The sequence below is a fragment of the Callorhinchus milii genome, unplaced genomic scaffold (assembly GCF_018977255.1).
Source record: "Callorhinchus milii isolate IMCB2004 unplaced genomic scaffold, IMCB_Cmil_1.0 Scaffold17, whole genome shotgun sequence".
NCBI classification, from domain to species: Eukaryota; Metazoa; Chordata; class Chondrichthyes; order Chimaeriformes; family Callorhinchidae; genus Callorhinchus; species Callorhinchus milii.
In genome coordinates this window covers 2,604,429-2,620,428 of record NW_024704758.1, presented here as the reverse complement: position 1 = coordinate 2,620,428, position 16,000 = coordinate 2,604,429, and the positions used below count along the sequence as shown (strand labels likewise).

The window sequence follows — 16,000 nt, the reverse complement described above, 5'->3', positions numbered from 1 at the left end:
CAAATTGTTATGGTATCATTTATCATTTATTGTAACTGATCATTGTTTTTGAGGGGCACGGGGCCGAGGGAGAAAGGGGGGAAGAAATATTAATTGAAAAAGTTACCTTAACGGAGAAGATTAGAGCAATGAAACCAAGGCAGCACAAGTTCATAAAGTGGAGGCTGAAGACAGACCAAATGAAGTAATCGTTTACGGACCTAATTTTTGCAGTGAAGATTGGGTTGAACATGTCAGGCTGCTGCGTGACTGGATATATTGGCATGGTGGCCATGGACATTCTGGAGTCATTCATCATTTGCGGTTGTTGATGCTGTGATTGTTGTACTGTCGAATTTTGCGTAAAGGCTTTCATGATGAGATCAGAGCGCACCACGTGTTGTGTTCCAGTGTGTATATCAGAGCCTATGTGGTGTCTTTTCACTGTCTCCGCACTAACGCTCGCTCAATCTCTCACTCAACCACAACCGCATTGCACCTGCTGAGATCAAAACCGTGACCGGATTCTAAAAGACTGATGATTTTTCAAAAGTTTAAAAATAACGTTTAACTGTCTGGAATGCTCAAAACCCCAAATTCAAATGAATGTTCCAGACTCCAGATTCCACCGAGCCCACGTCAGCCTATGTTGCCTTTTTAATTTGAACGCAAACTTCTTCCCCCAACCCACCCTCCCTCCACTGTATACCCCTGTTCAAGTGGCCGTTAAAGATCCTGCTCCACCATCTGAAGACTGAAGTGAATTTCTACCGGTGACCCGTCACCTCGTGTTCCCCGATGAAATCGTAAACTGGCTCCACAAATCTGAACAGTGCCTGAACAGGCAGATGGGCCTTGGCTTTAGCGTCTCATTCCAAAGGACTGACTGCACTCCTCACAAGTCAATGCTCCCACAACGCTGTGCTGGGGTATCAGCCAACAACAATAAATTAGACTTGTACAGCGCCTTTCATGTCGGGAGGATGTCGCAAGGACAGTCAGGGATTTGGACCCGAGCAGGGGGTTGGGATCAGGAGGGGTGGAGGGCAGGGAGAGTGGGGGCAGTAGGTTGGCCGATAAAGTTATTCTCTCCTGAGTTCCTGAGTTTAATAACCCTAGCATTTGTACCATACAGACATTCATCTCATGGTAATGCCAAGCTGTAATTCAAATCATGTAACTGAACTCTCTACATGGTTTTCAGGAAATCACGTGTTTTTCAAGAAATCACATGGTTTTCAAGAAATGCTAATTATATACAGCAATGAGTTTCAGGCTCCTCTTGTCTGGCCTCTTGTGTGTCGGGCTAATTAAATGAAAAGCACTCTGGCCCCTGAGTCAGACAGTTGTGAGCTTAATACCCACCTCAAAGATTTTGAGCTCATATAGTCCCGCTCTGGATTCCACTAGTGTAGTGGTTAGCGCCCATGCCTCACAAGCGAGAGGACCCGGGTTCGAATCCCAGGTGGGGCGAAACTGTTGGCAAGTTTCCTTGCTCCACATGCCTCTGTGGAGATGCTGATTAAACTTTCTGGAGTGACCACTGTTCACGGGTGTTTTTATGATCTGTCCAGTAAATATTATCAAATCGTTGGAAACCATGCTTCTCACTACTTAAGGTTCTTGGGCTGCATTGATATTAAAGACTTGCCAGGTAAACCCCTCAGATGTATAAGTACTGCAGATGCCATATTCCATTATATACAGTGTAAATGTTCCAAAAAATGTTTCCTTAATCCACAAGTCTCTGTTTACCTAGCAGTAAGTAGGAACCCAGTTGTTAGTCGATTGGTGGATTACTTTCCAGGGGTAATAATCCCTCAATAGAAAATGTGGTCACTTAATCCACAATTGTTTCCGCTGTGCGCAATTGGCTGGAGGGTTTCGCCCCACAAAATATACAGTCAATCTATTTAACACCATATTCTGTGAATCGCTTTGAGACGTCTCAACGACACGATAAGACGCTTTTGCCAACCTGGTGTTTAGATTCTCTCTGGAATTAAGGCGAGTGGCGTAAGCGCTCTGGGACGCTATCCTGCCCGAGGGCCACCATAATAACAAGTTGTTGTTATTGTTGCAGTCGGGGGGAAGAGAGTTGAGTTCCGTTCCAGACATATAAAAATTTCAATGTTTGGGTGGCATATATGGAACTTCTCAGTCTGGTTTGGATACTCTTCAGCAGGATAATGGGTCTCCGCACGTGTCAGACGCTTGGTTGCCCTTTTGATGTAACAGTGGTGCATAAACATGTTCCATTTCACTGGCTCTGCCTCGGTGGTGAGGGGGGCTTTGCAATCCTAATCTATGAGCAGCAACAACTGGTCTGTAAATTTTGGCACTCTGCAGAGCTGGGGCTTTGTTTGCGGTACGTGGGGTGTTAAAATATACTGACTATCACCTCAAGATGCATTGGTATATACCAAACAGCAACCGAATGTTCCAGAAGGTTTGATAGTTAAATGGTTAGAAGTAGCTTTGCTGGACGGACTGAGGTTTTCCTGGGAAAGATAATGAGCAATCGGGTCCTTGAGCACAGATGTAAGAACGATGGACCATAGAAAGAAAAGGCTACAGACTCAGACACCTGCCTATCTCAAGGCTGAGAAACAAGCAGCTGTAGAAGGCTGCCCAGAAGTTGTCCATATATCTCTGTGTGCAAAGCGGCCTGTGCAGGATGGGAGCTATCTCTGTGACAAGGGGAGGTAGAGTTAGAAACACACACAAAAAAAGATGGAACTTTGGACTGGAGTTGTGTAGAGGGTTAGGGCACTTCCCTGTGGAATCAATATTGATTAATAATACTAATAATAATCCTTGCATTTGATATAGCGCTTTTCATGTCGGGAGGACGTCCCAAAGCGCTTCACAGAACACACTGTAAAGTGAATTGACTGTATATTTGTGGGCGAACGCGGCAGCCAATTGCACACAGCAATGTCCCACAAACAAATAGATTCTACTGTATCTATGTATGTGTACAAGGGGTGAGGGAATTTACCTTCAGTAAGAAAGTGACCATGAAAAGTGAAAGAGGTGGAATAGTGGGTAATATGTTTTGAGTTGTTCTGTTTACAGGCAGGGAAGTTTTGGTTACGGAAACAAGTGACAGGTCTGAGACTCATTAGGTAGGCTAGGCAGCCCAAGAGGGTTGCTGTATATCCTAAGGAAGATAGGGCCAATCTCTGTGACTTTGAGTGTTAAGGGCTGCAAGGTACTGTGAGGATCAGCTATATCTGAAGGGTGATTCCAGAGGCTAAACTCCTTAACATTGGCTGTTTAAAAGACAGTATTGCATATGACTGGTTGGGACCGAGGGTTTATCGGACGCCTGTTTAGCATTGGTATTACGAGAGTCAGTTGTCTCTAAGGGGTATATCCAGAGGCTGATCTCACGGAGGTTCGTCAAAGTGTAGTCTCGGGTATTGTTCGTCTGGAGTATGCAGTGAGTCCCAGACATGCACTCAGTCCTGAGTACAGGGCAGCCTTAAGATTGTGAGAATCAGTTGTCCCTGAGAGATTTCCGGGGGCTGATCGCTGCTGTGTATTTTGAGATGTGTTGTGCCGTACTGAGCAACCCCTGAGTGCATGCTGTGTGATAAATGTTTTGCTCACATAGATGTTATTGTGTTGTTATATGTAGTATGATTTTATTACAGATTGTTAAACCTTATGTTTCACCTTATGCAATAAACTCTATACTCTTACCACCGCCTGTTGAATTACTAACGGGGAGTGGGGGTGGGTGGGGGATGAAGGGGAGGGGGAATCTCAAAGGCAAAGTGTGTAATGATTGTGTGCTATTTGTTTGTGGGACACTGCTGTGCGCAATTGGTTTCTGTGTTTCACCCACAAATTATACAGTCAATTCATTTTACAGTATATTCTGTGATGCGCTTTGAGATGTCTCGAAGACGTGATAAGGCGCTATATCAAACGCAAGGATTATTGTTATTATTGACGGCGTGATTTGTGCTCAGCTTTTTTTTCTTTCTTTCCTTGTCTTCTTTGCTTGGGAATCCGAATACATTTTGTTCAGGCTTTTAATTCACCCGTCGATGGGTGCGGTTTGTTGTTTACAATTTCCCAGACTTTTTAGACTTCACGGAGTTTCAAAGCTATTTTTGAACTGGTTGAAATCAATGTGGCTCACAGAGATCTTAAAGCTGCTATACTTTGGGTTTCATCCGGTTTACATTTCCGATTCCAAGTCAGCAGAGATTGTGTCCTGAACACACTGACCAGTTATTTCTAAGCACTAATGACCAATGAGAGAGAACAAATATAAGATCGTCACAAAATACAACCACTTGTCTTAACTCAAGACCCTCCTCTTTGACTGCGCCTTCGATCACCTTCCTGCACCTACACTCTCTGCCCTACACCCCTCCTGATCCCAAACCCCTGCTCGGGTCCAAATCCCTGACTGTCCAGCATCTTGGGATGTCCTCCCGCCGTGAAAGGCGTTGTACAAATGTAATTTGTTGTTATAATATAATCCTTGCATTTGATATAGCGCTTTTCACGTCTTCTCGATGTCTCAAAGTGCTTCACAGAATAGACTGTAAAGTGAATCGACTGTATATTTGTGGGCGAAACGTAGCAGCCAATTGGGCACAGCAGTGTCCCACAAATAGTCGTGGATTGAAAATGACCAATTTATTGTCGTTGAAACATCTCAAAGAGCATCAGAGACAATTGCAGTCAAGTCCAGAGACCTGTGTGAATTCAAAGTCCTTGATGTAGTGCTTGGAACACACAACTTTCTGACTGAGGAGTGAGAGTGTTGAGCCAGGCTGACACATATTTTGCAAAGAGACAAATGTATGGATTGCATATTACCTCACAGATCTGTGTTGCTCATTCATATTTCTGTACATGGTTTCACTGGGGTTATAGCATGTGGTTTGTTAGTGTTTGGTTTCTGGCTTCAGCTGCCTGGCTTTGCTCCTAATGAGGCTGGGAGTAATTTTGTCGGCCCAGGGAATGTTTGGCAATTGGGTCTGGAGATTTACGAGATCTCTTTCCACGAACTGGAGACATTTATAGGACAGAAGGAGGCCTGCACAGGATATCTGAAATACCTATCTGTTGAGTCCCATCCTCCTTCCTATTCTTTTATATGTTTCTGTTGCCAGAGTTTAACCAACTAATACTGGCAAACTTTGACATTGAGAGCAAGGTTTGTCAGGAAAAAATCCTGTTGCTGTCCAGCTAGGACCACCCTATCCTTTAGGGCTTTGGCTTTCTTTTTAACACCTTTTTCGACTTGCCCTCCCACCTCGTGTATCAGCCTGGCTCAGTTGGTAGCACACTTGCCGTCCTTCTGATGAGATGCTAAAACCGAGGTACTATCTCTTGCCTGTTCGGGTGAACATTAAAGGACGTGTGACACTATTTCAACTTGGAGAAATGTTTATCCCAATATCCTGGCCAATAATTCCCTGGATAAAATTGGTCGCTAACTTAATGGCTGTTTGTGGGTTATTGCTGCAAGCAAATTGGCTGCTGGGTTCATCCACAGAACACACAGAATGTCCTGTGATGCTCTTTGAAACATCCGCCTGCTGTGTAAGGCTCTTGTATTAAATGGGGTCAAATGCCTTAAGGAGAGGCAAAGAGGAGAAAATTGGTGAGAGAGGGTGGAGAGAAAAAGCAAAAAAACAGTTACATCGTTTTTAAACATTATAGCAGTCTTCTGTCACCATGTGATAATGTCATGCATTTTGCTGGTAGCAAGGAAACAATTTACAACAAAGGGGAGATTTAGGAAAGGATTTGAGACCGACCTCATACAATCTAGATTTCTCCAGTGATTAAACCGAAAAGGACGATTCTGCTAATCTAAATTGAATTAATTTCCAAAAACTGATGTGGTGGAGGTGGGGGAAGGCAGAACGGGTCATGGCGCAGATGTGGGGTAAATAATGTCACATTATTACCATAAATAATGTGACATTACTACTATAAAGTAATAATGTCATGCACGTTGCTGGTAGCAAGGAAAACAAGTTTATAACAAGGGGAAGATTTAGGAAAGGGTAAATCCACTAAATTGTCGTTCTACTCCATGACAGTCTTGGATGCCAAGGACAACCCCAAGCTCCTCTTCTCCATCACCAACCGGCTCCTCCGCCCACCCTGTCACGCCTCACCCATCCTCTCCTCCAACACCAACTGTGAGGCGATGCTGGATTTCCTCGAAATTAAAGTTGAGGGGATCCGCTCAGCTCCCTCTGCCCTTCTGTCGACTACCTCCTCACAATCCGGCCCCTACCCAACCCTCCCTCCAAACCTTGACCCTATCCCTACCCCTCTCCTTACCTCATAGTTCCACCTCCTTGCCCCTCTACTCACAGATAAATAAACTTCTCCGTCCACTGGCACCGTTGCCACCCCTTTAAAAATGGCTGTCATGTCCTGGAACGAGTTGTTGCTTCCCAACTTCGCTCCTTCCTCTCCCGCCACTCCCTTCACGAATCCCTCCAATCGGGTTTCCGTGCCGCCCACAGCACCGAAACAGCTTTGGTCAATGCGACAAATAACATTCTGTCCATCTGCGACCAGGTCTCCCTCTGCCTCCTCGTCCTCCTTGACCTCTTGACCTCTCTGCTGCCTTCGACACCGTTGACCACTCTATCCTCCTCCACCACCTCTCCTCTTACCTCAACCTTCATGGTTCTGTCCTTGAAAGATTCAGATCCTAGCTCTCACACTGTCTTCACTTCATCCCCACAAATAGTTTCTCCTCTAGCTCCCGTACCATCTTGCGTGGGGTTCCTCAGGGCTCTGTCCTTGGTCCCCTCTTCTTCAATATCTATATGCTCCTTCTTGGTGACATTATTCGCAGATATGGAGTCAACTTCCACATGTACGTGGATGACACCACACTCTATCTCTCTGCCTCCACCCTCGACTCCAGGACCACTGCTGTTCTGACTGTATGTCGATCAGACACCAAGTCCTGGATGAGAGCTAACTTTCTTCAGTTGAACATCAACAAGACCGAGGACCTCCTGATTGACTACTGTCAGCGCCTCCACCCCTCTGTGGGCATAAAAATGGACGTGAAAGGCGCTATACAAATGTGATCTTGTGGTTGTTGGTAATGGCTGGTAGACAGGGAGATGGGATTCAGGGGTTTTCAGTATGTGGGCTATGGAATGATCAACAGTAGGAGCAGAATAGTATAATATATACTAATATATACAGAATAGTATAATATAAACTCTCAAAAAGTTAGTTTTCAGGTGCAGCAGCAACTAAGAAGGCGAACAGCATGTTAGTGTTCATTGCAAAAGATTTAGAGTACAAGAGGAGGGAAGTCTTGCTGCAACTGTATAGGGCCTTAGTGAGACCGCACCGAGAGTATTGTGTGCAGTTTTGGTCTCTTTATTTAAAAAAGGACATACTTGCCCTAGAGGGGGTGCAGCGTAGATTCACTCGGTTAGTTCCTGGGATGAGGGGACTGACCTATGAGGATAGGCTGAATAAACTAGGGCTGCATTCTCTAGAGTACAGAAGAATTAGGGGAGATCTTATTGAAACATATAAGATTCTTAAAGGGCTCATAAAGTAGACACTGAGGGTCTGTTTCCCCTGGTAGGAGAATCTATAACCAGGGGTCACAGTCTTAAAATTAAGGGTCAGCCTTTTAGAACAGAGTTGAGGAAATATTTCTTCACTCAGAGGGTAGTGAATTTATGGAGGCTCGAGGGGCCGAATGGCCGACTCCTGCTCCGAATTCTTATGTTCTTATGTTCTTAAAGTTATTGCATCGTTCTCATAGTGCTTCACAAAATATATTGTGAAGTGCAGTGGCTATACATTATGCGGGGAAAACGCAGCAGCCAATTTCGCACCACAGTCGGGAATCGAGTGATCAAATGTTTGGTGGGATTACCACTCGCGGAAAGCAATCTGGCACTTGGCTAACAACCGGGTTCCTGCTAACTGGCGGGTAACTCAAATAAGGAAGTTAGAAGAAATTTCTTCACACAGAGTGGGAATGTGGAACATGCTACCGCAAGAAGTTGTTGAGGCAAATAGCATAGATGTATTTAAGGGAACGCTAGATAGGTACATGAGGGAGAAAGGAATAGGTTATGCTTGAAAGCTTAGTTGAGGAAAGGCAGGAGAAAGCTCACGTGGAGCATAAACACCGGCATAAACCAGTTGGGCCGAATGGCCTGCTTCTGTGCTGTATATTCTAATGTATTCTAATGTACCATATGTAATTTTACCAGATCCATTGCAGACATTAAGAATGCAATGGAACACTTGCTAGGAAGCTTGCAAACTTGTTTATTAACACCATTCAACATCAAAACATACCGAAGCATCATACACAAGAGAGGCAGAAAGAAAATCCCAAGAACAGACAAATACAAATCATTTTCTTTCGACAAGCAACTACTTCATAAAGCCAGAAGCCATTAAAAAAAAACAAAGCACTTTAGAATGAAGAACAAAAGCAAAGAGTTCAAAAGGATCCTGGCAAAACCAGTGAGGAATGTGCTGCCAACACTCTGCTGCTCACTTTCCGTAATTGTAACTCTGGTATTGCTGGTGAAAACTGGCAATTTGGAAAACTCCAACCACGAGAAGTATAATGATGATCGCAATGATGAGTAGAGTCAGCGTGGTCGCGATTATATTGAGCACTTTGGCTGTGCTGGCGTAATGCTGGGCACCTGCTGCATCTCCCACAACTTTACGATCTCTGGACTGGAAGCAAAGCAAAAATAAGCCAAGATGTAAATTCAAAGCTTAAAAAAAATCCAATCGTAATTTCAATTTGCACATCAATAATAATAAGAATCCTTGCATTTGATGTAGCACCTCAGCATGTTGTTGAGACATCTCAAAGCGCTTCACAGGATATACTGTGAAGTGAATTGGAGTTAGAGGTACAATCAGGGGTAATTGGAGTTGCAGTGCAGGTCAACCATGATCTAATAGAACGGTGGAACAGGCTCACGATGCTGAATGTTCCTATGTTCCTAATTGATTGTATATTTTGTGGGCGAAATAATGTAATAATGTGGGCTTCTCTGTACATTCTTTTTTAATATAAAAAGACATCCCTTGCCAGATCTGCCCTTCGAATCCACAATTGGTATATTAAATCAATTGGGTCAACAGCTGCTGGAAGGCATTAACTGGAGTCTGAGTTTGTGAGTACGCAATCATACATCCAGTGCTTGGAATCCACCAGGATTCGTTTGCAGAGAGGTAAGAAACTGCTGCTCCAGCACTGCAATGCCATCTGGTGAAACAGTCGCTCAATGGGAAGGGATACGTTTCCATGTTGTGGGTAGGAAGGTAATGCTCACTCATTTCATGCTGAGCTGTGTTATATATAATAATAAATAATCCTTGCGTTTGATATAGCTCTTTTCAGGTCTTCTAGACGTCTCAAAGCGCTTTACAGAATAGAGTGTATACTGCTAAAATTGGTGAAGGTTTACCGCATGTGTCAAAAGCAACAAAAACTTTTATTCATATAGCGCCTCTCACGCAAGGTAGTGCTCCAGAACACTGACACCAGGTGCGTCTAACAAAAAACTCAGCTTCAATGGGTAGCGGAGGAATGGGTTACAAAGCACTGGCCAAACTGTTGAGAAGTAGTATTCTGAACATTTGCACAAGTCTAGGCAAGTCTGTGTCACTCATGAGTGTGTCTTCAGTTTTTCCTTGAATGAATATTTCTTGATTTGCATCGTAACCCAAAAACTGTTCAATCAAAACATTTTTTATTGCATTAGCCGACCATAAAGAGCGGCCACGATTGGGTTAGTCAGTACCTCAAAAGAATAATTATAAGAATAAACCTTGCATTTGATATAGTGCCTTATCACATCGTGAGACGTGCTCAAAACGCTTCACAAGATATACTGTACAGTTGAGCGACTGTGTAATTTATGGGCGAAATGCGGAAGCCAATTGCGCACAGCAGTGTCCCACAAACAGTCGTGGGTTGAGTGACCAATATTTTTTTTAAACTTGGCCAATTCAGTGTATTACCTTCTGCTAATTCAGTGTTAGCGGTTAGAGCACTTGCCTCGCAACCTGAATTAATAATAATTTGGTCACTCAATTCATGTGAGCCATTTTGTGCGACGTTTGTGAGAGTTCATTCATTGTGGGTCGCTGCTGCGCGCAATTGGCTGCTGCGTTTCGCCCAGAAAATGCACAGCCACTCCGCTTTACGAAATATTTTGTGAAGCGCTTTGAGACGTCTCAAGGACTTATATCAAATGCAAGTATTATTATTATTGGGCAAGAGGAAGAAATCGGGGGAGAAGGAAGAAAGAAATAAGGCGGAAAGAAGAAAAAAAGGATCGACTGAGGGTTAATTCCTAGCGAGGAAAGGGGAGGGGACAGAAAGGATTCAGAAATGTGCTGATAAAAAGTTTTAAGGGTACATTTCGACTTGAAACGTGAGCAGCAAATGGGGTATTATTTATGGAACCAAATGAGTCAAAGAGCAAAAACCCAACACGAATTAACTTTCACCACCCACTTTATTCATGAACTTTTAATGCATCATATGTATATCTATGTATATATAGATAGAGAGATAAAACAAAAAATAGATGCCTTCACCAATTCCCTGCGAACCAGCGCTTTACGAAAGTGGTTCGCGTTATTGCGCAGGAGAAACCGATTCGCAAAAAAAGCAAAAAAGCTTTACTAAAGTGACGCCATTTCGACATCGAAAAGTGTTGCAACGTCCAAACAAACCACTGCAAGATACATATTACAAAGACAGATACATATAAAACATCTTACCAGGACCATTCTTTTGCTTCCCCTCTTTTTTTATTCATTTTCTTGCAACCAGAAAGTTTTTTTTGGGGGGGGGGGAGGAGAGGGAGAGGGACGAGAAAGAGAGAGAAAGAAGAGAGAGTAAAGGATGAAGGTGGAGAAAGCAACTTAAAACTTACCTTAACAGAGAAGACCAGAGCCAGGAACCCGAGGCAGCAAAAGTTCATGTAAATGAAGGTGAATATTGACCAGAGGACATGGTCCCTGATTGGCAACACACTGGGGGCGATGCTGATCACTGTCTGAGGGACAGCCACAGCTTGACCATCAGTCTTGAAGCCATCGTAGTTGTAACTCCGAGGGTTCATGGGCACCTCATCATGTCTGGGATCCATCTGTGTCTTTCTTTTCTTCCTCGCAGATAAGTCAACAAGAACTGAGTCTGAGTCTGCGTTACTCTCTGGGTCTTTATAGACCCTATTGGTCGAGTAGGCGGAGTTCAATTCTGTTCTCCTTCTGTTTTCTACCACACACACACATACTGACTCACTCACTCACTCACTCACTCCCTCCTTTACTCGCTCTTAACCAGATTTACGTTTGGAGAGAGACTGTGAAGATTTTTTTAAATGATCTGATTCTTTCTTTTTTTGCGTGGGGGAGTGCGGGGGGTGGTCAGCCGGAGCCGGGTGTCTTGACCCATTGTGGAACCATCCCATCGGCCGTCTTATGGGCTGAGAAACGGAACCAAACTGAGAATTGCATGCATATATATAGAAATATATATAATGATAATCCTCGCATTTGATACAGCGCCTCACCACATTGTTGAGACGTCTCAAAGCGTCTACACGCGTGTCCCTCCTACACGCGTGTCCTGCCTACACATGGAGAGTCCAGGAATGTTTACAAGCGAGAGACATGAGTTCAATTCCAGGCAGAGGGCGAAACCTTGGGCAAGTTTCCTTACTCCACACAGAGCCTAATAATAATCCCTCCAAAAACCAAAACAATAATAAATTGATCATTTTCAATCTACGACTGTTTGTGGGACATTGCTGTGCGCAATTGGCTGCCGCATTCGCCCACAAATATACAGTCAATTCACTTTACAGTGTATTCTGTGAAGCGCTTTGGGACGTCCTCCCGACGTGAAAAGCGCTATATCAAATGCAAGGATTATTATTATTATTTAGCGGAATGGAACATGCACTTTTGCTCTCTCTGGAGGCACACATCTGCTTACATTTGATACAGTGCCTTATCGTATCTTCGAAACATCTCAAAGCGCTTCACAGAATACACTGTCAAGTGAATTGACTATGTTTTGTGGGTGAAATGCGCAAGCGAATTGTGCACAGCAGCGTCCCACAAACAGTCGTGGATTGAGTGACATTTAAAATTTTTAAAACTTTTTTAAGGAATTATTACCCCCGAAAAACAATCCGCCAATCGACTGACAACCGGGCTCTTACTTACTAGTGGGTAAACAGAGGTGTGTTGGGTAAGAGAACTTGCCCAACATGTCGTCCCGCCTGGGGATCGAACCCCGGTCCTCTCGTTTACGAAGCGAATGCTCCAACTGCAACACTACAGAACTCCACGATTCTGTCAACTTTGACATTCCTTTGCCAAACATGTACCTTGGACCCTGCTTACCCTCCTCCCCCCTCCCCTCTTCTCCCCCCCCCCCCCCAACCCTGAGAAGGATCCCACCACTAGTTGGTCATTTGACATCTGACACCATTGGTCTGATCCTCTACGGGATGGATGATACATACCAGGAACTAAATAAAATGATCAATCAGTGTGTGGGTGTAGGAATTATTACCTTCCAGCCCACAGAACAATGGGGCACAGGATTACAGAAGGAAAGGACGTGGGACTTTTATAAGAAACAATTGGATGCTATGATGGGAGGACGCTAGAGTGGGGACTTTGAAGAAGATGAGATCAAGAGGACCGAAGGGCCTTCTTCATTCGAACTTCTCGTGTATAGGAATCGTTACCTTCTGGTCCACAGAACAATGGGGCACAGGATTACAGAAGGGTAGTCGAGGAAAGGACGTGGAACTTATATAAGAAACAGTTGGATACTATGATGGGAGGACGCTAGGGTGGGGATTTTGGGAGAAGAGAAGATCAAATGGACCGCAGGGCCTTCTTCATTCGAACTTCTCGTGTGATCTTGGGAAATGCTGCCCACAATTAGAGTTGCCTCAGACATCTGTCATTTTGTAAAAACATTACAGCCAGGGTTAATGTCATCGAAGCAATAACCTTTGGATTTGTTATAGCAGCTTTCATGTCAGGAGGACGAATCAAAGCACGAGGATGATTGAAAGGATTTACTGTAAAGTGCAGGGATTGTGCATTTTGTAAGCCAATGTGGCAGCCAATTTGCATGCACAAACAACCGTAAAGCAAATAACCAATTTTATCTGTGGAATTGTTTTGTTGGCAGGACACCGGGAGAGAGAAACTCCCTTCTCTTTGTGGTAATGATAAATGATGACTTGGGATCTTTAACTTCTGCCGGAACAGGCAGATGGGACTCCTGTTAAATGTCTCTTCTGAGGAAAGTCACAACAATGCTGTGGGCCCTCGCCCTACGGTTTTGAGACTGCCTGCCGAGGGTTTTAAAACTGGCTTGCATTATAAACAGATATCTTAATCTGTGAGTGCTTAATGGTGTCTCGCTCCCCTCTCCCCTCGCAGGCCCATCTTCGCAGTCCAGCAACAAAAGCCTGAAAAAACTATTTGTAACATTGCTTTAAAAAATTGCTAAAAAATAAACCCTGAAAATCAGAAGCGCTACATATGCCTTTACACCAGCCACAGAACACTAGAGATACAGTTGCTTGAGAGTGCTTGTCATTCTGGGTCTGTTCAAACAAGCAACAGCTAGCTACCCGGGTTACATTTATAATAATAATTCCTTGACCTCCGTTTAATTAATTAAATCAGTTTAATTAAGTTTAATTTTGACAACAACCTGCAATTCACAGGAAATGGAAACTTAAGCTGAATAGTATTGCATCACATTTCAAGCATGAACAATCAATCAATCCACACCTTGGTGCCACTGCCAAGGTCCTTTTATACATCTTATCTTCTTGTGATTCTTACTTATTCTTGCGTTTGATATAACACCTTATCACTTTGTTGAGATGTCAGGAGAATCTCGGTCTTGTTGATGTTCAACTGAAGAAAGTTATTATTATAATAATAATAATTCTTGCATTTTATGGTATATTCTGTCAAGCGCTTTGAGACGTCTCAACAAAATGATAAGGCGCTATATCAAATGCAAGTATTAGTAAGAAAACGCCAATCAGAAGAAGACAAGGTGTATAAAAGGACCTTGGAACTGGCACCAAGGTGTAGAAAAAGAAAGTATAATGACCAGTATCATTACAGCAGGAAAGCTTTAGTTTAGTGTACAGTTATTTAAGACAACTGTTTCACCTTCTACTGCTGTTCTTTTTGTTCATTGTTGAAATATCACCCAACCCTATTCAGCTTCAGTTTTCAATTCCTTTGAATTGCAGGTTGTGGGCAAAATACAACTACTACTAATAATAATAATCCTTGTATTTTGATATAGCGCTTTTCACGTCGGGAGGACGTCCCAAAGCGCTTCACAGAACACACTGTAAAGTGAATTGACTGTATATTTGTGGGCGAACGCGGCAGCCAATTGCGCACAGCAATGTCCCACAAACAGTCGTAGATTGAAATGACCAATTTATTATTGTTTTTGGTTTTGGAGGATTATTATTAGGCTCTGTGTGGAGTAAGGAAACTTGCCCAAGGTTTCGCCCTCTGCCTGAAATTGAACTCAGGTCTCTCGCTTACAAAGCGAGTGCTCTAACCATTGAGCTACAGGACTCCGATTATTGCACATCCATTACTGTTACTTTCATAGCAGAAAATGTATATTTTTATATATGTGGTAATGACTAGTTAGCTCTACAATATACTCATTAAACAATGCATATCTCACAAAAGATTATCTGTATAAGGAGGTATAAACTAAAGACATGTATGCAAATAAGGATTAAAAAGATGCAATACAATCGCAGAATTCAGATGACTAGTCTAACTCCCTCAGCTGTGGTTCCCATTTAGCAGCTTCTCCATTAACAATTCATGATTCTGGATTCACATTTAGCCACTTCCTTCTCTCAAGATATGATGTGACGTTCCGTACAGCATTGTCTGCCAAATTATTTAAGCCACAGAGGGTTGCGATAATATATGGTATGCGCTGCCTCAGAATACAGAGACAATTGAAATATTTGAGATAAAAAATTGAGGGGTATTAAGAAACATGGGGGAAAAAAAGACAGCTAAATGGGATTAGAAAGAATGGCCACAAACTAATAGAATGGACAAATGGCCTTTTGGTGTTCATATAATACACTGTACTTGGTCACAGACAGCTGATTGATACAGCAAAATCCATCTCTGTGCACTGGTCAGGTTTTTTTTGGGGTTTTCAGTTGATAACTTTCGATGCTGAAAAAAAGTTTGAAAGGTGTTCAAATGGCAGGAATAAGTTCATTGGTGTAAAATGTGATATTTATTCAACGTGGTCCCTGTTATCAGTGAGACCCAGAGATGAAAGACCACAATTATAACAACATATGCTAGGTTTGGTTTCACAAAAAGCTGCTACACTTGGCAGTAATGACAGTCATGGCCAAAAAAAAGGCTTCAAGAAGTTGTGGCATAAGGCACGATAAAATACCAGATTTTTTTTCTCAACATCTGTTTTGAATTGTTGTTGCCAGGGGTTTAGTCCAAGTAAGATATCTCTGTTCACGTGCAAATACAGAAAATAAATTCAGTTTTAATATGCATGTAGAGCTACAAATGTAGGTTTTCCAATAACATTAAAACCTGAAAATACAAGGCACTGTTTTTAAATGTAAACATTCACTTGAATGGACAGAATAAACTGAGAGGTTGGCCATGTTAATTCTATTTCTGTATCAACAGTCTGATGGTAAAACACTTTCTTTGAAAAGAGGAAGATGATCTAACGTCTCACACAAGGTATAGCACATTGTATGCATCTTGAAATATACCCTTTTCAGAAACCTGTTCATTAATCAAACTTAAGAAAGTTACGTCAAGGGATGAGACATTAAACCGAGGTCCTGCTTGCTTGTACAGGTTCAACAGGTATTACCTGAGAAGAAAAGGGAGTTTTCCCAGTATCCTTGCCAACAATCCTATTAATTAA

At 42.9% G+C, this 16,000-nt stretch overlaps 1 protein-coding gene across 1 annotated transcript; it reads right to left on the bottom strand.

Moving 5' to 3' along the window:
- Positions 1-8,267: 8,267 nt before the first annotated feature.
- LOC103186000 (dispanin subfamily A member 2b-like) lies at positions 8,268-11,187 on the bottom strand. The gene is given in 2 exon segments (NM_001292404.1): positions 8,268-8,706; positions 10,929-11,187. Coding segments are annotated over 2 exon segments (408 nt in total). The 5' UTR covers positions 11,145-11,187; the 3' UTR covers positions 8,268-8,514.
- Between the last annotated feature and the right edge of the window lie 4,813 nt (positions 11,188-16,000).